Consider the following 24,903-nt stretch of genomic DNA (forward strand, 5'->3'; position numbering starts at 1 on the left):
ATGGCCCAGTTCCAGACCTACAGCTAAGAAGGTGGAATGATCCAATGAACGAACAGATCAGAAATCTTCCAACGGGTTTAGTCTCCTCAAAGAATCAGATTTGTCAGCTGGACCCAGTTCCAGCCCTACCATACCATCCTCTGGTGGTCTAGTGGAAACTTCTGGGCAGGAACAAATCTTCAGTAACTCCCACCCATACGAACTTCAGCCTTAAAATAGCTGCCACAAACTAGACCTCATTTTTTTTTTGGGGGGGGGGGGGGAATTGGGGGATTCAGGAGAGCCCAGTACTCTTGGGTAGAGTTGCAAGGTAGGTTTACTCTTCTTCAAGGTGGGAGGGAGGCAGGGATGAATCCAGACATCTACCAGCTCCTAAATGGAATTTATGTGGACACCAGCCAACATTCAGTATCTGTACTTGCATAGGAAGAGGGACCAGCCCTGAAGATCTCTGGTACCCCTATGACTGCCTGACTTCAACCCTAGAACACCCCTGCATTGTGTTATCTACAGTAAGAGTTTTATAAAAGTAATTAAGTTGGTGAAATCATATTCCTAGAGGATTAATGCCCAGCCTCACAGCGAATCCCACTACTAGGATTTAACTAACAAAAATTTTTAAGATGTAGCAGGAAACAGAGGCCACTGGTACAGTTCCCATCCCTCAGCTCTCCAACACCCTGGCCGATTTCCATAGCATCATCTGGCTGCCAATAAGTACATAAGTACATAAGTAGTGCCATACTGGGAAAGACCAAAGGTCCATCTAGCCCAGCATCCTGTCACTGACAGTGGCCAATCCAGGTCAAGGGCACCTGGCACGCTCCCCAAACGTAAAAACATTCCAGACAAGTTATACCTAAAAAATGCGGAATTTTTCCAAGTCCATTTAATAGCGGTCTATGGACTTGTCCTTTAGGAATCTATCTAACCCCTTTTAAACTCCGTCAAGCTAACCCGCCCGTACCACGTTCTCCGGCAACGATTCCAGAGTCTAATTACACGTTGGGTGAAGAAAACTTTTCTCCGATTCGTTTTAAATTTACCACACTGTAGCTTCAACTCATGCCCTCTAGTCCTAGTATTTTTGGATAGCGTGAACAGTCGCTTCACATCCACACCGATCCATTCCACTCATTATTTTATACACTTCTATCATATCTCCCCTCAGCCGTCTCTTCTCCAAGCTGAAAAGCCCTAGCCTTCTCAGCCTCTCTTCATAGGAAAGTCGTCCCATCCCCACTATCATTTTCGTCGCCCTTCGCTGTACCTTTTCCAATTCTACTATATCTTTTTTGAGATACGGAGACCAGTACTGAACACAATACTCCAGGTGTGGTCGCACCATGGAGCGATACAACGGCATTATAACATCCGCACACCTGGACTCCATACCCTTCCTAATAACACCCAACATTCTATTCGCTTTCCTAGCCGCAGCAGCACACTGAGCAGAAGGTTTCTATTGTCTCGCTTCTATTTTCTTGAAACTTGCTCTTTGCCTGAGCAAATGGTAGGGGAAGGGAACCCTGGGAAGCTAAGATTTAGGGGTGCAGTTAAAGCTTACCCAATTGCATGAGACAGAATAGCTGGAGTATTAAATTAAAGCAAACCCATACCCTGCCAGCTCTTAAAATTTTATAAATGCAAGGTACATAAATCCAACCACTGTCTTGGCTAAATTTCAACACCTAAGCTTATTTTCAGAGGTACTGTAACACTGTCATTTTCCACTTCTCAATAGGCTCATTATCGTTATGGAAGAAATACATCACTTGAAGGGCTTTAATAAAATGATAATAAAAAGCCCTTCCACTGAAAAGTGTGGTGCATGCTTGTTCAGTCTCACAGAGTACCTCATGACACAGTAAGTCTTAATCCATGCAGCACAGGTTACTGCTTACAGCACACTCCCTGCCTTACATAAAAGCACAGAGTTGGAGGATTAGGGAATGATGCAATTAAGAGATTTTAAATCAGTTGGGAACATCCTGCCACAGAAGCCTGCTCTTCCTTTAGGTAGTAGCCAGCGTTTCAGCATCAGAGTTAAGTGCAGAGGAACAAAGCTGCAGACCTGTTGCGGAAGGGCTGAGCGAGTAGGTTGGGATGGTCTGCTGGCTTTTTCTTCCATCTCACAAATCAATTAGAATTTTTAATGCAAAACTTAGATGATCAATATGGACTATAGCAAAACAAAAGCTGGCTAGAGTAAGTACTCCACACTTACATAGGTAGGTAGCCATCAGAGGTCTCAGGGGCCTGGTCTGGTGTCTCCCCCCCCCCCCCCCCCCCCGCCACACAATTGCAGAGGATAGACAGTCAGAGCTCATCAATGGCATAGGAGCAGCTAAAAAAGGAGGAATAGAGCTTTCCCATATGTGCTAAAGGTCCATCCCATCACTATCCGCCCTGTAACAGGAGATCAGAGCAGGGGAATAGGGGGGAAAAGGAGCAGAAACAGACTTTTTGGGACTGTCATTCTCTACCTTCACCCCAGCTCCTCCCCCAATGTTCTGCACAGGATCCACCACACAAATTTTGCCAGTTGTGGCCAGCCCTTTTGCGTGTTTTTCCAAAAAATGAAACCACTATCATCTACATCACTTGAACATAATTAACTGTCCATTAACAGCCTTCAACGTAGAGAATAACACAGGGACAAAGCATGCCCCCCTATCATTCACTAGGTGAGGGAAAAGAATAAAAAAAGGCCTTGTGAACGATGATGAGGATTTAAAATTTTACTCTGTCGGAAAATGGGAAGCCAAGGTTTGGCAAAAACCAGAAAATGCAACAATCATTTTTTAGTTCAGCATTGAAGTTTAATGGTGGTGTTTTGAAGTTTGGAGTCTCTTGTTAGCAGAAGTATTATAAATCTTGTTACAATAGTCTGTCCATGAGATTACCCCAGCACGTAGTGAAATATATATAACTAGTAAAAAAGGCCCGTTTCTGACACAAATGAAACGGGCGCTAGCAAGGTTTTCTTCAGCTCCCCTGCAGCCACCCATGTCCAGCAACCTTCCTTTCTCCCCTGCCCCCCCTCCTGCCACCCATGTCCAGCGAACCTCCTCTCTCCCCTGCCCCCCTCCTGCCACCCATGTCCAGCAATCCTCCTCTCACTCCTGCCCCCTCTCCAGCCACCCATGTCCAGCGAACCTCCTCTCTCCCCTGCCCCCCCTCCTGCCACCCATGTCCAGCGACCCTCCTCTCTCCCATGCCACCCATGTCCAGCGACCCTCCTCTCTCCCCTGCCCCCCTCCTGCCACCCATGTCCAGCGACCCTCCTCTCACTCCTGCCCCCTCTCCAGCCACCCATGTCCAGCGACCCTCCTCTGGACATGGATCAGCTGTGAGGCATGTTTTTTTTTTCCCCCGGGTTCTGAAGTTGACATCATAATAGCTACGGTGATGTCAGCCTGATCCAAGGAGCCTAGCAGACCAACTTGGAAGGAGTCACGGTCCCAGGCAGCAAGACAGAATGTTGGAGGTGAGAATTATTATATAGGATAAAGGGATCAAAGCACTTCTTAATGGAGGTGATCTGCCTCAAAGCTAAGAAAGAAGATTTTACAATAACTCAGATCTGTGCCTATTGACCATCACCGATTGAGCAATGAGAATCCCAAGAAACAATGGTTCAAGTGTTGGTTTTGATTAGTGGCCAGTGATCTACATGACTACAGATTTAGCTATGTTTAATTTGAGTCAGTTTAAAGTTGGCCAATGCACGACTGAGTTAAGTACAGATATAGCTGAAGATAGAGGTTGGTTGGTTGGTGTAAGTGAGGAGTTCGATACCATCTGCGTAGTAGAAAATACTGACACCAAAACTTTGTATAAGAATAGCTGTAAGAATCAGAACCAGATTAAAAGGAGAAGGGAAGACAAGGGGGAAAGGAGACAGAATTGAGAGAAACTGGGAAAGTAGGTGTCTCAAAACTGAACCAAACCAACAAAGAGAGAAGCACCTGCACCTAACCCTGAGAAACTGGACAAAAAGCAGCTCATGGTTCACCAAGTTGAATGCCAAAGAAAAGTCAAGTGACTCTAGCAGTAGCACCTGACCCGACTCCAGCTGGGCAAGAAACTGCGCTCATGACATCTATAATAGCCACTGTACTCTGAATGAGTCTAAAGCCAAATTGGCAGGGCTGAAAAATATTAGTCATCTTCAAAAAGCCATTCAATTGTTTCTTACAAAGGGTAAATTAGAAGGTGCTGGCCTACGGGCTTGAAAGCAAGCCTTGGTTCTTCCTAGTCTAAAGAAATGATCTCTTATTACAATCGGTTCTGGATAACTATCATCCCCTTTTCTATGAGATGAGTTTATTATAGAAGGAAGATATATAGGAGTGAATCCAAGTCAATTTCCTACACCCAAAAAGCGAGGTTATGGGATGGTTAAATGTTGTTCTAGGCTAATCAGAGAAATCTGATTAAACAAGCCACAAGCTTGAGTGAATTGTGAAAAAAAGAGAACAAGAAGTTGAAGGACAGAGGGAGCAGTGAACAGTGCTCTGCCACCCAATTTAGCCGAAATTGGGTGGCGGAGCAGGTGGGGGAAGAGAGGTTGGTGGTTGGGAGGCGAGGATAGTGGAGGACAGACTTATACGGTCTGTGCCACAGCCGGTGATGGGAGGCGGGACTGGTGGTTGGGAGGCGGGAAATACTGCTGGGCAGACTCGTACGGTCTGTGCCCTGAAAAAGGCAGGTACAAATCAAGGTAAGGTATACACATATGAGTTTATCTTGTTGGGCAGACTGGATGGACCATGCAGGTCTTTTTCTGCCGTCATCTACTATGTTACTATGTTAGGTGTTGATTTCCAAGGAATATGCATGAGCTTAATTTGCATGCACTGTTCCCATTGTATGCAAATAGATGGTGCACAGTCATTGTGAAAATCTTGAAAAGCTGACTGGGTTGAGGCCCTCAAGGATGGTGGTTGCCCACTCCTTAGCTAGGGTCTCACCATGTTAAACTGTGGGCCCTCCCCAAAAAAAAAAAATCAGTTTTGTCTACACCACTGCATAGGAGTGGGAACCAGTAGGAAATTGGTTTTGGTGTTTACAGCAGGATCAGGTCAAAGAGCACGTGATCAAAGTATATGAAATGCTGAAGTAAAAGAACAGCACAATGAGCACATGAAAACATCACATATGCTAAGGCATGCCCTAAAGGCAAACAGCGGCAGTGTAAACCAGCCAGAGAGAGAGAGAGATGTGGGAGACAGATGGAAACAGTGCAAGAGTGAGCAAGGCTGGATTTTGGCAAGAGGCGGCTCTTCAGGGGTATCTCTCCATCTTTTATTGGAGTGGAGGAGTAGCCTAGTGGTTAGTGCAGCAGACTCTGATCCTGGGGAACTGAGTTCAATTCCCACTACAGCTCCTTGGGACTCTGGGCAAGTCACTTAACCCTCCATTGCCCCTGGTACAAATAAGTACCTGAATATATGTAAACCGCTTTGAGTGTAGTTGCAAATACCTCAGAAAGGTGGTATATCAAGTCCCATTTCCATTTCCCCTTCCCCCTGGTTCAATATTCCCCTGTCCTAGAATCCACCACTGTCATTGTGGAGCTGCAACAAAAAAAAAAACTGTCCAGCATGAAACTTCAGAGACTGAAATGGCCCCGCTGCATGCTGACAGGCCCAAGGGCACTTTTCCTCTCCTAGGTGAAAATCCATGCAAAGGGCCGGGTGCTGTATGACTTATAAGCACATGGGGGGGGGGGGGGAGGGGCTCATAGAATCTATGCTGAAATTTCTTGTACAGATGGAGTTACTAAGGCCGACCCCTTTTCAGGTCAGGGTGCCACATGGCAACAGTAGCAACATTCCAGCACCCGAGGCAGTTGCCTATATTACATATACCCAGACCCGAGCATAAGAGACATGGGTCGGAGAGACAGACAATGACTGTATGTGAGAGAACAAGTGTGTCTGCATTAGCACATGACAGGATTATGTCAGCAAGAGTCTCAGAGAATGCCTAAAGAAGAGACTACATAGAAATGAAATGTCCAATGTCTCAACTGTTCTGCGGCCTCTATTTTGTATTAAAAATTACGTCACCAGATGCCACAGGCTTGATTAAAAGGAATAGTCAAACAGATCTTGATAAGTTATTGTGACAACTTTTTTGATTTCAAAGCCAGCCCAAAAACTTAGAAACCAGCAGCTGAGACCTCCCCCCCCCCCCCCCCCCCCACCCAGGAGGTCTACGTCTGCTCAATTCGGGCCTATTTTCCCATGCCAGAAGACCCAAAACTTAGTAAATCAGGCCTGTAAAAGACCCCTGCAGGCTACTGGCAAAAATACAGCCAGCAGCTCCTCTCCCAGACCAGTCTTCCTCCCCCCCCCCACCCTCCAATCCTATCATGACCCAGTTTCGCCCCCCACCATCATCCACTGTAATGATTGACTGGGGAAATGTAATGGGGGGAAGGGGTGAAGTGAAATAAAACTGACTGCCATTTTGTGCATGAGGTCTTTGGTTGCCTAAACCCCTACCAGGGCCCGTAGAGTGAGGGGGGGGGGGGGTATCCTACCCAGCATAAAACAGCAGAGGTTGGTGTCACAGAGTAATCTCTGCTAAACAAGAGAGGTTCTGACACAAAGGGTTTGGGAAGGAGAGAGAATGTACCCTCCCACCCCCCACCCCACACAGAACAGTGAGAGACCTGTTTGGGCCAGAAATGGGTGAGAACCACCACATCTTTGGGGAGGAACAGATAGTGAGGTCTAATCCTGGAAAGTCTGGCAGCTGGGGAAAAGCCCAGCAGGATGCTTGTCTGACCAGGGAGCAGATAAGCTGCAGCCCCAGGTTGTCCTGCTTGGTTGGATGGGCTTAGAGGGTCAAGAGCCAAGTGGACTCTGAAAGACCCGATTTTTCAGCAGCTTAGTGCCCTGGGATAAAGTTTTACAACTGTTAAAGCTGCCTTGTTGCTTAATATTCCTGTTTAAAGTTCTGTTGGTAAAAGTGAAAGCTTACAAAAGCAACTTCTCCCATTACTAACATATCCAAAAAGTCTTGACCTCTCATCTTCCCACCCCCCCCCCCCCCCCATTTTATTATATTGGTTATTTTTTTTTCCATTTGCAACTTTGATTTTCCTGACTACTTTAGCGGCTGCACTTAGCTTTTCCAGATATTGTCACCTGTCATCCTCTTTCTGCGATCTCTTGTAGTTCATAAAGCCTAACCTCTCTCTTTAACCTTTTCAGCTGCTACTGCTTTCGAGAATCAAAGCAGCCCCCTTTTCCTCTTACTTTTATTTACTTTCCTTAAAAAAAGGTTTGTTGCCATTACAATACTTCCTTTTAATTTTGCCCACTGCTTTCCAACTTCCATCTTCTGCATACTATTGATTGTATCCAATATCCTGTCATGACTTTGTCATAACAACACTCTGTAAGCCACATTGAGCCTGCAAATAGGTGGGAAAATGTGGGGTACAAATGCAATAAATAATAATAATAACTTCTGCCACATGGTCCCATCCAGACAATTCCTTGAAGTGGTTGGGAGGCAGGGCTAGTGGTTGAGAGGTGAGGATAGTGCTGGGCAGACTTATACGGTCTGTGCCAGAGCCGGTGGTGGGAGGCAGGGCTGGTGGTTGGGAGGCAGGGATAGTGCTGGGCAGACTTACACGGTCTGTGCCAGAGCTGGTGGTGGGAGGCGAGGCTGGTGGTTGGGAGGCGGGGATAGTGCTGGGCAGACTTATACGGTCTGTGCCAGAGCCGGTGGTGGGAGGCGGGGCTGGTGGTTGGGAGGCGGGGATGGTGCTGGGCAGACTTGTGCGGTCTGTGCCCTGAAGAGCACAGGTACAAATCAAAGTAGGGTATACACAAAAAGCAGCAAATATGAGTTATCTTGTTGGGCAGACTGGATGGACCGTGCAGGTCTTTCTCTGCCGTCATCTGCTATGTTACTATGTATGTTACTATGTTACTATCTGAAAAAAAGTTAGGTTTTTTGAAGTCTCGCCCCTTCATTTTTGAATGAACCCTCTCCACATCTGTCTTAATATTAAACCATATCTGGTGATCACTGGATGCCAGATCACGTGCATCAAAAACTCTCCCCATTAGTAAAGCCCCATCCCATGTAGGTTCCATTACCAACTACTGGAATAGTTCTCCCTGTAGAGAAACCAGGAGCTCCCTGCTTCTAAAAAGGCCCTGCAATAGGGATAGCCCAATCAACAGCTGGCATATTAAAGTCACCTATTAGGTGTACTTCCCCTTTCACTGCTATATTTTCAACATCTTAAATCTGTCCATTTCTTCTGTCTGAACGAGGGCTATATATTACCCCGCTGTAAATTTTATTTATTTGTTATATTTATATCCCACATTTTCCCACCTATTTGCAGGCTCAATGTGGCTTGCAAAGTATCGTAAAGGCGTTTGCCATTACGGTTGATAACAAATACAAGATTATGTTGTGGTCACATGAGGTAGAAGTGTATCAGGCGTCATGGGGGTCAAGGGGGAAGAGGATAGTAAATTGTCCAGTATGATCATTTTGATTATGTTGTGTTGCTGGGTGTGGGGATTCATGTTGGATCAGTGGGATACATTTTTTTTTTTTTTTTTTTTTTTTAAAGAGGTGGGTTTTCAATGATTTCCTGACGTTTCGGTGGTCATGTATTGTTTTTCACTGCATAAGGGAGTCCATTCCATAAATACATTGGCCATTCCTTCTTTCCAGATTAACCCACAGGTAACCTTACGCTGAAGGTCCCTGCAATTGTGTGGCACTGATATTATTCCTGACATATAAAATGCAACCTCCCCCTCCCTTTCTTTCTACCCCGTCTTTCCTGAACAAAGTTCAGCCCAGTATAATTATATCCCAGTCATGTGAACCATGCCTCTCTCTGATCACTAAATCAGAATCAGCTTCTTCAATCACAGCCTCAAGATCTAAAACGTTATTTCCCTTACTTTAGACATTAGTAGATCAGAGGCATAGCCAGACTCATTATTTCGGATGGGCCCTTCCACACACCCAATATTTAGAATTGATGACTACTACTACTATTTAGCATTTCTATATACAAGGCGTATGCAGCACTACACATAGAAGAAAGACAGTCCCTACTCAAAGAGCTTACAATCTAATAGACAAAAAATAAAGTAAGCAAATCAAATCAATTAATGTGTACAGGAAGGAGGAGAGGAGGGTAGGTGGAGGCGAGTGGTTACAAGTGGTTACAAGTCAAAAGCAATGTTAAAAGGTGGGCTTTCAGTCTAGATTTAAAGGTGGCCAAGGATGGGGCAAGACGTAGGGGCTCAGGAAGTTTATTCCAGGCGATGAGTCTCGGCAAGCTCTAACATCTTGAATTTTGGTACCTGGCAGACAGCACACCTCCTGAGACATTATGTGTGGACTGCAGCTGGATGCCTCTAAAGCCCTCAAGAAGACAATCACCAGCCACCACTACGTTTTGTCAGTTGAGTGTCGCTGATCCAACAAGTGGGGATTTTGAATTCCGATGCCTCCTCTCTGGGATGCTCTCACATCTTCCAGGGCTGGATATCAGTTCGAGGGCAGGTGGAGTCATGGTCTTTATCATACAGGGTTTCTTGATCAGAGGCCAGTTGTCTTCTTTCAGAACAGCTTCTTCCCCACTGCCAGAATCTTTTATGCACCAAGAACCATTTCATCAATGTATTTCTAATTTTCACAAATACTTCTCAAACCTGCCACCTCCTCCACCCTCTGTTCTTTTTCTTTCATGAGGGATTCAAGCTAAAGACATCTTGCACACGGAACCAGCTCCTCTACTGGGATCACATTTTCCATCTGCACAGAGGCAGAGCTAAGCCAGCATCCAGAACTGCCTGGAGGGGGACCAGGGTTGTATAGGGTACAAGAATTCCAGGCGCTAGCTTCAAATATCTAGTCATAGGGTTGAACAAATCTCAGGTACTATCTTTTAACATCTTAACTTGCTGCTTTCCATTGTGGAATTTGTTTTATTGGCTACCCCAGCTTTGAAGAAAATAAAAAAAAAAAGGGGGGGGGGGTAGCCTGCACTTTTTTTTTTTTTTTTTTGCACCTTATGGGAAATAGATACCACTGGACACCAGCATGGAACAAGATTATGTTAAGAAAACAGCAGCTGTTTACACTGATTTTTAATTAAATGAGAACAGTTAAACAGCATTGACAGCCATTGTTTATGTTGGAGCACATCCATGATCGCTGTAGTCCTTCTGACTTTTGTATTGATTTTTTGCCTCTGCACTCAGTTTTTAAATTTGTATTAAATATATATGATTTTTTTTTTTTTTTACATTTGTACCCCACGCTTTCCCACTCATGGCAGGCTCAATGCGGCTTACATGGGGCAATGGAGGGTTAAGTGACTTGCCCAGAGTCACAAGGAGCTGCCTGTGCCTGAAGTGGGAATTGAACTCAGTTTCTCAGGACCAAAGTCCGCCACCCTAACCACTAGGCCACTCCTCCACTGTTGCTACTATTTGAGATTCTACATGGAATGTTGCTATTCCACTAGCAACATTCCATGTAGAAGTCGGCTCTTGCAGATCACCAATGTGGCCTGCACAGCCTTCTACATGGAATAGCAACATTCCATGTAGAATCTCCAATAGTATCTATTTTATATTTGTTACATTTGTACCCTGCGCTTTCCCACTCATGGCAGGCTCAATGCTGCTTCCATGGGGCAATGGAGGGTTAAGTGACTTGCCCAGAGTCACAAGGAGCTGCCTGAAGTGGGAAATGAACTCAGTTCCCCAGGACCAAAGTCCACCACCCTAACCACTAGGCCACTCCTCCAATCAGGTCTATTGCAATCCACTTCCCTTTTTCAGCAATGAAAATGGTATCATTTGAATAGGGTTGGTCCTATAGAGGAGAGGTTGAGGCAATCAGGGTTTTACTTCCATTTGCTTTCAATGGAAGTAAAGCCCGGACTAGCTCATCTGTCCTTTTTCTGGAGCCATACAACCAACCCCGGGCCCTTACTTCAATGCAGAACAGTTTGTTCTGTTCGCTCAACAGGGCGATTAGCATATGGTCTAAACTAGACTATAAAACATTACTATGATAAGACTCAGAATTCTTAAAACCAAAATCTTTTTTTAATGTAGTAATCAAACAAGGAAAAATAACTTACAGTTCAAATACGCTAGACATATGCTTTGCCTTGCAAACTGGGAGTCTGTTCTCAACCAGCTCTCTCTCCCTGCAAGAGAGAAGCTGGGAGAAGTTCAGCAACACACCAAGTAGTGATGCTGTATATACCTATACATTGGTGGAAAACTTGGGAGTTACAAAGGCTTGTAGGGCTCATGCAACAGAAAAGAAAAATCAACAATTCAGATCAGAAAGTCCCATAAGGCACAGGGATCTGGGACGTGTGCTCTGGAACAGCCTATTACAGGGAACTACAGATTATAGGAATTTGTAGTCTTATCCATTTTAAAGATGCAGGCACTAAAATGCTCAACATTCACAAAACAGCCTGCCTCCATGCAAGTGAGGGCAGACCAGTTTCACAGTGACTGATCCCATAGGTGTTAATACAAAAGCCAAGGTCATTATGAACAATTGGGTTGGCCAAGAGGCAAGCAGAGGTTTACTTCACATATAGGACAGTTAATCATGTAGCCTGAATGCTCCAGTGTCCTTGCCAGGGCGCCGAAGAAAAGCCAGAAGGCGGCAAAGGCTTTATGTTGGGATACCACTTAAGTTCAGTTTTCTCAGTTTAAGTATATATCCACAAGATTAACAGCTCAGGGTCATTCTTCTAAGGTGGAGTGGTTAGTGCAGTGGACTTTGATCCCTGGGAACTGGGTTTGAATCCCACTGCAGCTCCTTGTGACTCTGGACAAGTCACTTAACACTCCATTGCCCCAGGTACAAATAAGTACCTGTATATACTATGTAAACTGCTTTGAATGTAGTTGCAAAAAAAAAAAAAAAAAAAATCACAGAAAGGCAGTATATCAAGTCCCATTCCCTTATTTGGACTCCTTCCGTTCTAGAAATGAATTTGAGACTGAGCTTATCTTTGCAGAGCCACTGCCTGAAGTGTAAAGCAGTCTTTCCCAACCTATCCATAATGAATATTCATATAAGAATGGCCATTGGCTCGAATTTAAAAATTCAGCAATTTAGAAGTTAGCTGAGCATCAGACAGACCCACTGTACAGGAATAGAGTTAACTGAAAAGCAAAGACAGGAGAACTCCATTCGCTGAATGCAAACTTTATTTTTCTCCATTCAATGCTATTTTAAGTTATACAAATGGCACATACAAAAATGAAGAAAAAAAAATACTAAGAAAATACAAAAGTGAAATGATTCCAAGCCATTCCACAACCTACAAGACATTCTCAAAAAGCCAGTGGCAAGTTCCGGCTCAGACCGAGGCAAGCCTGAGCCCATGAAAGCCACTCAGGGTCAACACATTTTTATTGTTTGATGAAAATGGTGTACTAGATATGCCTTCAAATTTATACAAACAGAATTATTAGGGGGTGTAGGGTTTACCCCCCCCTCATTAGAAGAGTTTTGACTTTAATATAAGCTGTGGTTTCCACCAACATAGCTAGTGATTCTCAGTATATAGTTAGTCTATACCATTTAGCTATTGAAATCTATTTCTTCCTAGATTTATTAAATAGTCTGGATTTTGTGTATTAGTGAGGAGTCTACCATTATATGAGGTACTGGTTTGATAATGCTGGTATGTGTTCTGTTTGATGCCCAATCTTTGGTTGTAGAATTAGTTTACAACATAAAAGGTAAGACTCCAGATCGGTTGAATCAGTTTGCCCATATTTAATCCATGGTACAATTGTATCTTGGGTTAAGCTTTGAAATTCTCTTTCCAATTTTAAAATAATCAAAGTTATGAATTAACTGTTCCCTCACAAGCACCTAGTTTCCAGTAGAGTTGAGTGTAGCTGATGTAGTAGCATTCCAGACATATTTTGAGTTTAACTGAAAAAGTGCTGAATTTTCTAAATTTCTGTATTTTCTTCTCCTTCTGAACTTTGATATATATGAAAAGGTTAAAAAAAAAAAAAAAAAAAGGCGTTTGACTGGGTACATCTATAGATTTTTTTTGGGAGGGGGGGTGGGGAGTCTCTGATCAGGATGAGAACCCTGAAGTCTGCTAAGACCACAAGCCCTGGGACAGAAACCCCCTTTTCTGATGAGCCCTTCCACACACACGAGTACAATGAGCCCTGGGAATATGCTCTTACCTCACTGAACGCCCCTTAAGAAGAGGTTGCTAAAGAGGAAGGATTTGGAGAAGTGGAGAAGCAGGTATTTACTTTGAATTGTGAGATTTTGAGGAAAATAATTGAAAGATTGTGTGTCACTAGAAAAACCACGGTAACTGTCTACCCAGTTCAACACATCTGGTTGGGATGGAAAAGAACAGCTGGAGAGAGCCAACTGTTCCAATTTACTTACCCCTCTTCCCCAACATTATCCCCCCCCACCTCATTTTTAACATAAAATGCCTTCATGTGTGGGAATTGGATTTGAATGATACATTGTCGGATGTCCAGTGGTCGCGTCTTTGGTCGAGCGGCCCCCGGGCATCATTGTCGGCTGCAATAACTCAATCCCTCTTCTTCATGTATCACAGGGCCCTCTGGACACCTAGAAAGAGTAAACTGTCTGGGTCCTCTAGTTGCGATTTGTGTTGGTCCTGTAAAAAACAAAACTGGAACTCTCACACACCTACTGTTGGAATGTCCACCTCTTGTAACATTTTGGTCAGATGTTTGGGAAAAATTGGAAAAGATTTTTGGTTTCCAAGAATCTTTTTTACCTAAATATGTGATACGGAAATCTGTTTGTATATCATTTCTCTACACGGACAATGATAAGTTATTGTATGACTTTTTGGTTTCAGTTGCGCTGAAACTGGTCATTTCGCACTGGAAGGATAATTCCCATGTGAATGGGGTGGTGTGGTGGAATTGGATTCTGCTTTATAAAAAATATGAGCAATCTGCAGTACTCTCCCTGTCTGGACACAAATCAGCTATCCATAAATGGAAGTCTTTAGACCTTTTTCTATCCAATAAGGACTAATTTTAGGGTTAGAACTCAGCACTCTGTACCCTATTGTGTGTTTTGTTCTGTTGCATTTTCTGTGGTGTATTGTTAAGTTTATTAAATCATATTAAAAAAAAAAATCCAACCATCTCTTTGGAACTAAATCCTCAAACCAATACCAGCTTCTATCGTGACAGTAGAGGAGTCCTCAGTACGCAAACAGCCAGGTTCAGGCTACACAATGAATATGTAGGACCTATTTGCACACGATGAGGCAGTGCATGCAAAATTTCTCATGCATATCCTGAAAACCTGACCAGCCAAGTACGTTTACAGACTGGGTTGAGAATCACTGTCCATTTAAACCCAAAATGAGTAATTCATGCACAAGTTTGAAACTTGAGTGGTAGGTTATGAGATAAGAATTGATACTTAAAATACTGTCCTCCCCTACTCGATCTCTACATTTTTCAGTGGAGGGCAGTGGTTGAGTGGCAGGAGATGCTTTTCTGTGTGTGGTGGTGGGGGACTAAGGGCCTTCCATCCTTGTGTAGGATGCAGCAGTATTGCCCATTATTAAATTTACATTCCCTCCATTCTAAAGCAGACCTAGCAGAGACAAGAGGTAACAGTGCCATACGCAGCATATAAATAGAATTAAGAAAAAAAAAATACCGTTATGGTTATTTTTCATTTCCAGTAACTGAATTTTACGCCATTTCTTGCGAAAATGTCACTGAACTGTGGAAATGAAGTACTAGATTTGAACTCCCACCATGTGGTGTGAAGAAAATCCAGCAGGACCTGCAGCTGTAATCCAGTAAGTACTACAACCCCCCCCCCCCCCAAACAAAAAAAAAAATTACACCCCAAGGGGAAAAAAAAAATAATGTACAGCAATGTTTAAATTCCAGTAGCTCCCAGAATAGTTTGCTCATTAAGATCTACCTTCAACCTACATCTGAAGATCAGCGGACTTTCAGTCAAGCTATAGTTTTAATTCCGATATCTGTTCTGTTCCCTTTCGTCTATTCATTTATCTGCTCAGTCAGAGCAGCCTTTGGTTTTTATAAAGACAAGGAGAACCCAGAATTCTCTCAGCCTTCTGCAGGGTCTAAGCCCTACACACCAAAGTTCCTATCGTGCAACAGGTACAGGCAGGGATGTGCTGGTAAATTTTTAACAGGCTCTTTCTCCGGACGGACATAGCCAGCTCTGCAGTTGGAAGGGCCAGTGGTGACCGGGGGGGGGGGGGGGGGGGGGGAGGGGGGGCGTGGAGAGCAAAACGTGCCTCTCTCTCCTCCTTCTCTTGGTGCGGGCATGCTAAGCATATCTTTGCTGGCAACCAATAAATGGACTGCCACCACTCCCAACGTCTTGCTCTGAGCAGCATGCTGGAAACAAGGAGTGGGGAGCAGCAGTAGTCTATTTTACTTGGCTGGCAGGGCTCAGCATCCCCACCAGTAAAGAGAATTCAGCAGGGGGCCCAAACCCACATTTTGGGAGCCAGTTGTTAAAGTAGCCATGGAGGGCCCTACTTTTAACAACCGGCTCCCAAAATTCTTAAAAACTTAACAAACAGCTCTCGCGAGCCTGTGAGAGCCCGCTCCAGCACACCACTGGGTACCGGTAGACGTAGTGCATCAGTGTCCATGAGTAAGGACTCTTGCCTCAGGGAGAACATGCATCTTTCATTACTAAGACCTTCTTCCCTATAAGAACTCATACATCATAAACCACTGCAGCAGAAGAAAAACCAAGCCTATAGGGAGGAGGGGCTAAATGAGCATCACTTCTGCTTCAAAATTACCTGGAGGGGGAGCATTTTTTTTAACCCAACCATTTTGAATTTCACAGATACCCACTACATTCGAGACCATTTCCCAGGTGAAGCAAGGTTCCAGTGAACAGGTTGACCAAGCCTGGCAAAAATTTCTTCCCGGGTTATTTTGTTATTCTTATAATTCATCAAATGCGCCCCTTGCATCTCTCCCCCCCCCCCCTTTCCCCATTCCTGGTTGCTCTTTGCTGGACATCTATAGAAGATAAACACAAGGAATTCATCGAGCCCAGGGACAGTACGTCAGATGAAGCCGTTACTTTGTGCTAACATGTATAAAAACAGACCTGTTACCTAGCTGCCTCGTTAATTAGCCCATTAGAGAGTTAAACATGTGTATAATGACTCGATTACCAGAGGACAGATATATTTATCTAAACGTAAAGATTGGGTAGTCCGGATACTAGCGCTGCTAGACAAGACTACACCTACTATACTCCACTAAAGACAAAATGGCACAAAACCAATGACCAAATGTGAGATATGGCAACATGGGCATCAGTTGAGCAAAGGCACAAAAATTGAGGGCGGAGGTCAAAGCAAGGTGCCACCCTGGCACTAAACACAACCAGGATACCCGAGTGGCACTGAGGTTCACAAATCTAAAAGTATTAAACTCACATAATACCTACGAGATGAAATATTTCTCCCAATCTGTTAATTCAGTTAAGAGCTGCAGGAAGCCGAAAATAAAGCATTTTTTTTTTTTTTTTTAAATTCCATGGCAGGAGCGTGCAACCAGTTTTCAGGCCCATTTTACAAAGAAAAAAAAAAGGGGGGGGGGGAAAGAAAAAAAAAATGGCGGAGAAAACAGGTTTGCTAAAGTGCATTTAATATTCCCAGAGGGTAGAGGCATCAACCACCTCAGCTGAAGCCTTGAGGACTCCAGCATGGTCGCCTTTGAGATATCGGTCATGGACCTTGATTGCCACCTTGTTATAGTCACAGAACTCAAAGAAGAAATCCACAGGGGTGCTGCTGCTGCTGGTCACCGAGTTCTCAGTCCCCACCGTCCAGTACTTCCCAGTGGAATCTGTAGAGGGCAACAGAAAAAGCAAAAAACCATTTTAGAAAAGAGAGTCACTGAATCCAGAGGTGTGCCTATATGCAGTGGCGTAGGAAGGGGGGGGGGGGGGGCGGTCCACCCCGGGTGCACGTCGCTAGGGGGTGTCGGCTCCGCGCTGGTGCACTGCCCTCTCTGCCCCGGAACAGGTTACTTCCTGTTCCGGGACAGAGAGAGCAGTGAATCAGCGCGGAGCCGACACACCCCAGCAACGTGCAGTCGGGGCGGATCGGCCCTCCCATCCGTCCCTCGCCGCAGGTATGCGCTCCGGGGGGGGGGGGGGGGAGGTATGCACGCACAGCGGCGACCCGCCCCGGGTGTCAGCTCCCCTCGCTACGGCTCTGCCTATACATTAGTCATATGTTCCCCAGCTGCCAAGGCTGCAATGCATGAGAACGGGCATGAAATAAAGTGGTTAGAGACACCCTCTTGCAGAAAGTAGTTCTGCCGTCTCACTTCAGTCTGAGAGCGGCAAAACCGGTCCTTTTCGCAGCATCCACAAGATAGCAGCGTCTAGCTTAAAAGCAATTTGTAGACTGCCATTTTGCTGCAAAGTCCACAAAAACGTTCCCTCTTTTTAAACTTGCCATACAGGTAACCTCCATGTCACATGCTTTTTATGCTTCTCTTATAAAATACTCTTGCATTAACTATGCACGTTCAGATCCAGCCTACAACACACTCTTGAGCAATCCTTATCTACTTGGGTCTTAGCTCTCAGTCTAAGGGTCGCTAAATGGTCAGGTTTTCAGGATCTACTACTACTACTATTTAGCATTTCTATAGCGCTACAAGGCGTACGCAGCGCTGCACAAACATAGAAGAAAGACAGTACCTGCTCAAAGAGCTATGTAATAAAAGTGAGCCAAGTATAGGACAATCAAGCCATTGTGACATCACTGATGAGGTTGGCTCTTATTGGTGGCCTGAGGCATTATGACATCACAATATTAGCTCTGGTTACAAGAGACAACTACTACTACTATTTATCACTTCTATAGCGCTACAAGGCGTACGCAGCGCTGCACAAACATAGAAGAAAGACAGTCCCTGCTCAAAGAGCTATGTAATAAAAGTGAGCCAAGTATAGGACAATCAAGCCATTGTGACATCACTGATGAGGTTGGCTCTTATTGGTGGCCTGAGGCATTATGACATCACAATATTAGCTCTGGTTACAAGAGACAACTACTACTACTATTTATCACTTCTATAGCGCTACAAGGCGTACGCAGCGCTGCACAAACATAGAAGAAAGACAGTCCCTGCTCAAAGAGCTATGTAATAAAAGTGAGCCAAGTATAGGACAATCAAGCCATTGTGACATCACTGATGAGGTTGGCTCTTATTGGTGGCCTGAGGCATTATGACATCACAATATTGGCTCTGGTTACAAGAGACTACTACTACTACTATTTAGCATTTCTATAGCACTACAAGGCATACGCAGCGCTGTACACCATACACAAAAAGAGTCCCTGCTCAAAGAGCTTACAATCTAATAGACAAAAAATAAATAAAGTAAGCAAATCAAATCAATTAATGTGAACGGGAAGGAAGAGAGGAGGGTAGGTGGAGGCGAGTGGTTACGAGTCAAAAACAATGTTAAAGAGGTGGGCTTTCAGTCTAGATTTAAAGGTGGCCAAGGATGGGGCAAGACGTAGGGGCTCAGGAAGTTTATTCCAGGCGTAGGGTGCAGCGAGACAGAAGGCGCGAAGTCTGGAGTTGGCAGTAGTGGAGAAGGGAACAGATAAGAAGGATTTATCCATGGAGCGGAGTGCACGGGAAGGGGTGTAGGGAAGGACGAGTGTGGAGAGATACTGGGGAGCAGCAGAGTGAGTACATTTATAGGTTAGTAGAAGAAGTTTGAACAGGATGCGAAAACGGATAGGGAGCCAGTGAAGGGTCTTGAGGAGAGGGGTAGTATGAGTAAAGCGACCCTGGCGGAAGATGAGACGGGCAGCAGAGTTTTGAACCGACTGGAGAGGTGACTAAGTGGGAGGCCAGCAAGAAGCAGATTGCAGTAGTCTAAATGAGAGGTGACAAGGGTGTGGATGAGGGTTTTGGTAGAGTGCTCGGAAAGAAAGGGGCGGATTTTACGGATGTTGTAAAGAAAGAAACAACAGGTCTTGGCAATCTGCTGGATATGAGCAGAGAAGGAGAGAGAAGAGTCAAAGATGACCCCAAGGTTTCAAACTGAGGAGACAGGGAGAATGAGAGAGCCATCAACAGAAATAGAAAACGGGGGGAGCGGGGAGGTGGGTTTGGGGGGGAAAATGAGAGCTCGGTTTTGGTCATATTTAATTTCAGGTGGCGTTGAGACATCCAGACAGCAATGTCAGACAAGCACTCATCTTGCACCACACACTAACTTGGATCTGTTCCTTATATCTTGCTTAACTTTACAATGAACTTGCCTTGAGTTTAGCTAACCACCAAATTATCCCAACTGACTCTGTACCACACATTTTGTTCCCATCCACTACTCTCTCCGTGAAAAAATACTTCCTGACATTTTTCTTCAGGAAGTATTTTTTCACGGAGAGAGTAGTGGATGCTTGGAATGCCCTCCCGCGGGAGATGGTGGAAATGAAAACGGTAACGGAATTCAAACATGCGTGGGATAAACAAAGGAATCCTGTTCAGAAGGAATGGATCCTCAGGAGCTTAGCCGAGATTGGGTGGCAGAGCCGGTGGGAGGCGGGGCTGGTGGTTGGGAGGCGGAGATAGTGCTGAGCAGACTTATACGGTCTGTCCCAGGGCCGGTGGTATTTTTTCACAGAGAGAGTGGTGGATGCTTGGAATGCTCTCCCACGAGAGGTGGTGGAGAGGAAAACGGTAACTGAATTCAAACATGCGTGGGATAAACATAAAGGAATCCTGTTCCGAGGGAATGGATCCTCAGAAGCTTAGCGGAGATTAGGTGGCAGAGCCGGTGGTGGGAGGCGGGACTGGTGGTTGGGAGGCGAGGATAGTGCTGGGCAGACATACGGTCTGTGCTCTGAAAATGAGATACAAATCAAGGTAATGTATACACAAAAGTAGCACATATGAATTTATCTTGTTGGGCAGACTGGATGCCGTGCAGGTCTTTTTCTGCCGTCATCTACTATGTTACTATATATCTGCTCTTGGTCCCTCAGCTATAGGGTAAGCCGAATTGTAGAAAATCTTTAGCATCATATCTATGTTAGCTGAATGTTCTAATGCATGCGAATTAGGTGTATCATTAGTATTATAGATCTGGTATTTGAATTCCAGTGCTGTTAAATGTGTATATTTTTTTGATACTGTTTCACGGTAGTTCTATTAGGTTTCAATTTGCTGTTTTGAAGTGTACCTTGGTTTATTGTATTTACTTGATTCTTGGTTATTTTGTTAGCCGTTAATGAAATTGTAAGTTTTATGTTAAACTGTACCTTCTGTACACCACCTTGGGTGAATCTCTTCATAAAGGCAGTTAATAAATCCCAATAAATATCCCTAAATGAATGAATATGCATGAAATTTGTATACAGTGGAGCAATGTTCCCTCTAAGGGCTGGCCTGGCATATGCAAACCTTTTTTCGTCTGAGCGACAATTTTTAAAAAACAACAATTTTTGAGCACCAGGTATTAGCTTGATTTTTTTTAAACTTGTTTAAAATCAGGTCATTTAAAGATTCAGCTTCATAATTTTGATTTTGTTTGAAAGTGGGGTTATGTATTTTTCTGTTAGGCGAGTCTACACCCACCATACTGCTGCCTCCACCTTCTAATTGAAAAATAAACAAACCAACCATAACCTCACCCCCACCAAACAGTCCTTAAATCCCCACCCCATCATCCCTCCACTTCTACCCCCTTATTCCCACAACCCTCTACTCACCATTGCCCCCACACCTCCACTTTTACCCCCTTATTCCCACAATTAGGGACTATCATATAGTAACCCCCCCCCCCCCCATCCAATCTCCCTATACCATAAATAGAAAATAAGAGAAACTCCCATCAGGCAAAGCAAGATATTGTTGGGAAAACAGTGTCCAGTGCCACCAGTCCTTAATACAAGGTTCTTTTGCACACATGTACCCGAGAAACTGGCATTAGGAGTTGCAGAGATGGGGACCCTTGCCCCGAGGAAGGTTGCAGGACCTGACAGGAAGGCGACTCTGAAGTTTACTTTCCTAGCATTTTTTCCTCATGGGTTAGGATTGGAATCCTGACGTTCCAGGTGCATCAGGGGAGGGAAACGTGACAGTTTGTGAGCGACAGTCCTGGAATGTATGAGTGAGGGAACACTGCAGCGGAGGTAATAAGTATACAAGTCTCTCATGCATACAGTAGACCAGATATCCTTGACGTAAAGACCAAAGTCTTATATAATTCAGGTAAAACGTATGCACATTGTGGAAAAGGGCATGTACTTTTAGCCAGAGGGAGAGAAATTTTCAGAGTCAATTTACCCTGGAAGTGGCTTTAAAATTAAGCTAAATGTATAAAAACCATGAATCCATCAGCCCTTGCAGATGACCCTTGGCTTAAAGAAGCTATTAAAAGAATAAGTCTTGGGGGGGGGGGGGGGCCTTTGTAAAGGAAACAAATTTAACGTGCATTCAGGAACTAGATACCTAGTGGCACTATTCCAAAGAACAGTGAACAAGACAGGTGCTACAGTTGGAATACTTAGGGGGTCCTTTTACTTAGGAGCGCTGGCGTTTTTAGTGTGCCTAAGTAAAAGACCCCCTTAATCTCCAAGAACTCTTGGGGTTCGGAGGCTCTACTGTTCCAAAGACAACAATCTTTGCCTCATTACACATTAAGAAGTTCACTGCTTCATTAAAAAGCAAGATTTATTTTTGTCCTCAATTTTGTGAGTTTTTCTCAACTCTAGATTAGCATTACCAATGCAGATTAACACCTTAACTCAAAAGGCCTTTGTTTTGCTGGGTAAATCTCTCTTATCTGCACCCTTCTCCTCCACCGCTAACTCCAGACTCCGTTCCTTTTATCTTGCTGCACCATATGCCTGGAATAGACTTCCTGAGCCGGTACGTCAAGCTCCATCTCTGGCCGTCTTCAAATCTAAGCTAAAAGCCCACCTTTCTGATGCTGCTTTTAACTCCTAACCCTTATTCACTTGTTCAGAATCATCCTCACTTTAATATTCCCTTATCTCTTGTTTGTCTGTCCTAATTAGATTGTAAGCTCTGTCCAGCAGGGACTGTCTCTTCATGTTCAAGTGTACAGCGCTACGTACGTCTAGCAGCGCTATAGAAATGATAAGTAGTAGTAGTAGTCTTCGGGATTCCGGAATCTTTGCTACTCTTTGGGATTCTAGAATCTTGCTACTCTTTGTCCTTATCCCTTATTTGTCCTGATTAGATTGCAAGCTCTGTCGAGCAGGGACTCTCTCTTCATGTTCAAGTGTACAGCGCTGCGTACATCTAGTAGCACTATAGAAATGATTAGTAGTAGTAGTCTTTGGAATTCCGGAATCTTGCTACTCTGTCTTTATCCCTTGTTTGTCCTGTTTGTCTGTCCTAATTAGATTGTAAGCTCAGTCGAGCAGGGACTGTCTCTTCATGTTCAAGTGTACAGCGTTGCGTACGTCTAGTAGGGCTATAGAAATAAGTAGTAGCAGTAGTATGCGAATCTTCAACACATTCAAAAATATTTTGACTAGGAAAACTTCCATCTGTCAGTACAATCTCTTGTCTTAAGTCTTTTAGACTATTGTAATATTTACCTAGGTTGCTGTAAACATGTATTCAAAAAAAGATTTCAAACTATAAAAAACACTTCTTTACATTTAATCTATTCCTTGAATAAACGTGATAGTTTATCACTTTACTACATAAAAAGTTTACTGGATACCAGTATGTCAGTGGTTTTTTTTGTTTTTAATTCTTAGGTCAAACGTTTGCAAGTTTTGGTATTATACCACTATACCTCCCTACCCATTATTCTCTTTCAAATATCGACCAAATCAACTAGGAATTTTAAGGCTTCCCCCCCCCCCCCCCCCCACTTCTGAAAAACAAAAGTAGAGCTAAAATTGTTGATAATCTTTTATTTCAAGCAGCAAGACTAGATAAGTAGCTTTTAGGACTTCCGTTAACTGCAGCCGATTATACGCAGTTCAGAGGCAACCTTAAAGCACATCTCGTCAAGAAATACGTCCTAAATGCTAGAGAAAATAGCCTAAAGTGTGATCGTATACCATTTATAGAACTGTAGTTTTGCTAGATTGAGCATTGTACCATGTTCCTGGTGACTATTCAGCCTCTCAACAAGTGTAATCCACGTAGAACCGAAAGGTTAACTGCGGAATTTATGCCAAACTGTATTGTAATGAGCATTCCCATAATGCTTCAAGTGTCTGAATGTTTGTAAAAATGCAGCCACCATGTGTTAAGTTGGTTTACTGTGGGTATTTTAGGAAACCTGGACAGACCAGCCACCAGGGATGCCGAGAGGGGGGGGGGGGGAGCAGGGGGGACAAAATTCCCCAGGCCCGGCGCCGCAGTCCCCTCCACCCACCCCCGGGCCTGGACCCCCTGAATTCAAATCATAGCGCCTCACCTCGACCTCGCTCCTTGTGAAAGAAGCACAGCAGCGGCAGTCTGCAGATCGCCTTCCTTCACACGGAGCGAGATCGAGGTGCTATGATTTGAATTCAGGGGGGCCCTGCCCAGTCTCTTAGCAGCCCTGGCAGCCACTAGAACAAACTGATGGTTACGCTTAGGCCACACAAAAGTTCAGGAAATATCTGCTCTAGCATTCTTCAGTCAGGCTGAACTGGAGGGGGGGGGGGGGGTTGCAGTTCAGATTATTACATATAGGTAATCTGTTCACTTCTTGTTGGTGGAATGACTATTTACCTTGGAAACTACCAAGCCCCGAGTCTGCGGGAGACAAAAATCCATCAGAGAAAGGTGAATGAGGACCCCCTTCCCTCCCTCACAATCCAAGAGCAGATCTGTATTGAGGACATTTACCTTTCAGATTGTAAGCACCATCTTTAAACTCCAGCTGAAAGACATCATAGGATGAGCGATTTGAGTCAAGGGTCCCAGTCACCTTCCGGCAGCCAATGAAGCCGTGTTCTCCTCTTAGGACGATGATTGGACGGTTAATGAGTTTCATCACAAAGTATTCAGTCTCTGCTGTACAGGAAAAGAAAAACCAGGAAGTAGAAGCGTGAACATGACAGGTGCTACAGTTAGGATGCTTGATCTCCATGAACGCTGGGGTTTCGAGCCAAGTATTTTACACAACTAACACTTGCTGGCCCCTCCCTTGGCTCGGTTTTTTGCTCAGGATCTCATCTTCCTACTTTAGCCGCTTCTTCCTCATTTCAGTTCATACATTTCCTGACCTTCCAAGGACACCTGAGCAAACCCAATATCTCCACTGACCTGGGGTTTCTACAGAAGCCGCCAGATGTCCATTCTTCTTTGCAGTGACGTATTTGCCATTAGCTGCCTTGAGTGTGATCCGTCTGTCACGCCAGTCAATGTCAAAGTAGCAGTTGGCACTCCTGAAACATTAAGAACACGCCAAGTAACTTGCTTAGTTTTGCTTTTTCAGATTTGTTGAGAAAGACAACCAATAAAGCCTCTCAGATGCACAATGGTACGTTTGCATCAGGGCTTTTTTTGAAGGGTTACTGAGTGCCGACACCTTTTCCATTGTCTGTTAAAATTGACCTATGGTGTGTAGAGCTCAGGCTCTACACACCAATTCTGCCTTGTCATAGATTATGTGACTGATTGCAGGGTCCCCGAACCCCGCCAGCCGAAGAGAGTCTTCTTCACACCAGGAACTTCATTGAACGAAGGCGCTATTCCGACGCTGATCAGCTGTTTGACACCTTACGTCCTGCACCATGCATGTAGCCCTGTGCAGGACGTAAGGCATCAAACAGCTAATCAGACCAGGAACTTCACTGAATGA

General features: G+C 44.4%; 1 protein-coding gene across 1 annotated transcript in view; it reads right to left on the reverse strand.

The window, feature by feature from the left end:
* Positions 1-15,624: 15,624 nt before the first annotated feature.
* Positions 15,625-24,903, reverse strand: part of FSCN1 (fascin actin-bundling protein 1) — a 49,138-nt gene continuing 39,859 nt past the window's right edge. The window contains exons 3-5 of the mRNA XM_030211974.1: positions 24,366-24,487; positions 23,946-24,113; positions 15,625-16,934 (exon numbers count right to left, since the gene is read on the reverse strand). Coding sequence (XP_030067834.1) covers positions 16,732-16,934; positions 23,946-24,113; positions 24,366-24,487 — 493 coding nt within the window. The 3' untranslated portion in view covers positions 15,625-16,731. The remainder of the gene's footprint in view (positions 16,935-23,945; positions 24,114-24,365; positions 24,488-24,903) is intronic.

Source organism: Microcaecilia unicolor, chromosome 8 (assembly GCF_901765095.1).
Source record: "Microcaecilia unicolor chromosome 8, aMicUni1.1, whole genome shotgun sequence".
In the NCBI taxonomy this organism is placed as follows: Eukaryota; Metazoa; Chordata; class Amphibia; order Gymnophiona; family Siphonopidae; genus Microcaecilia; species Microcaecilia unicolor.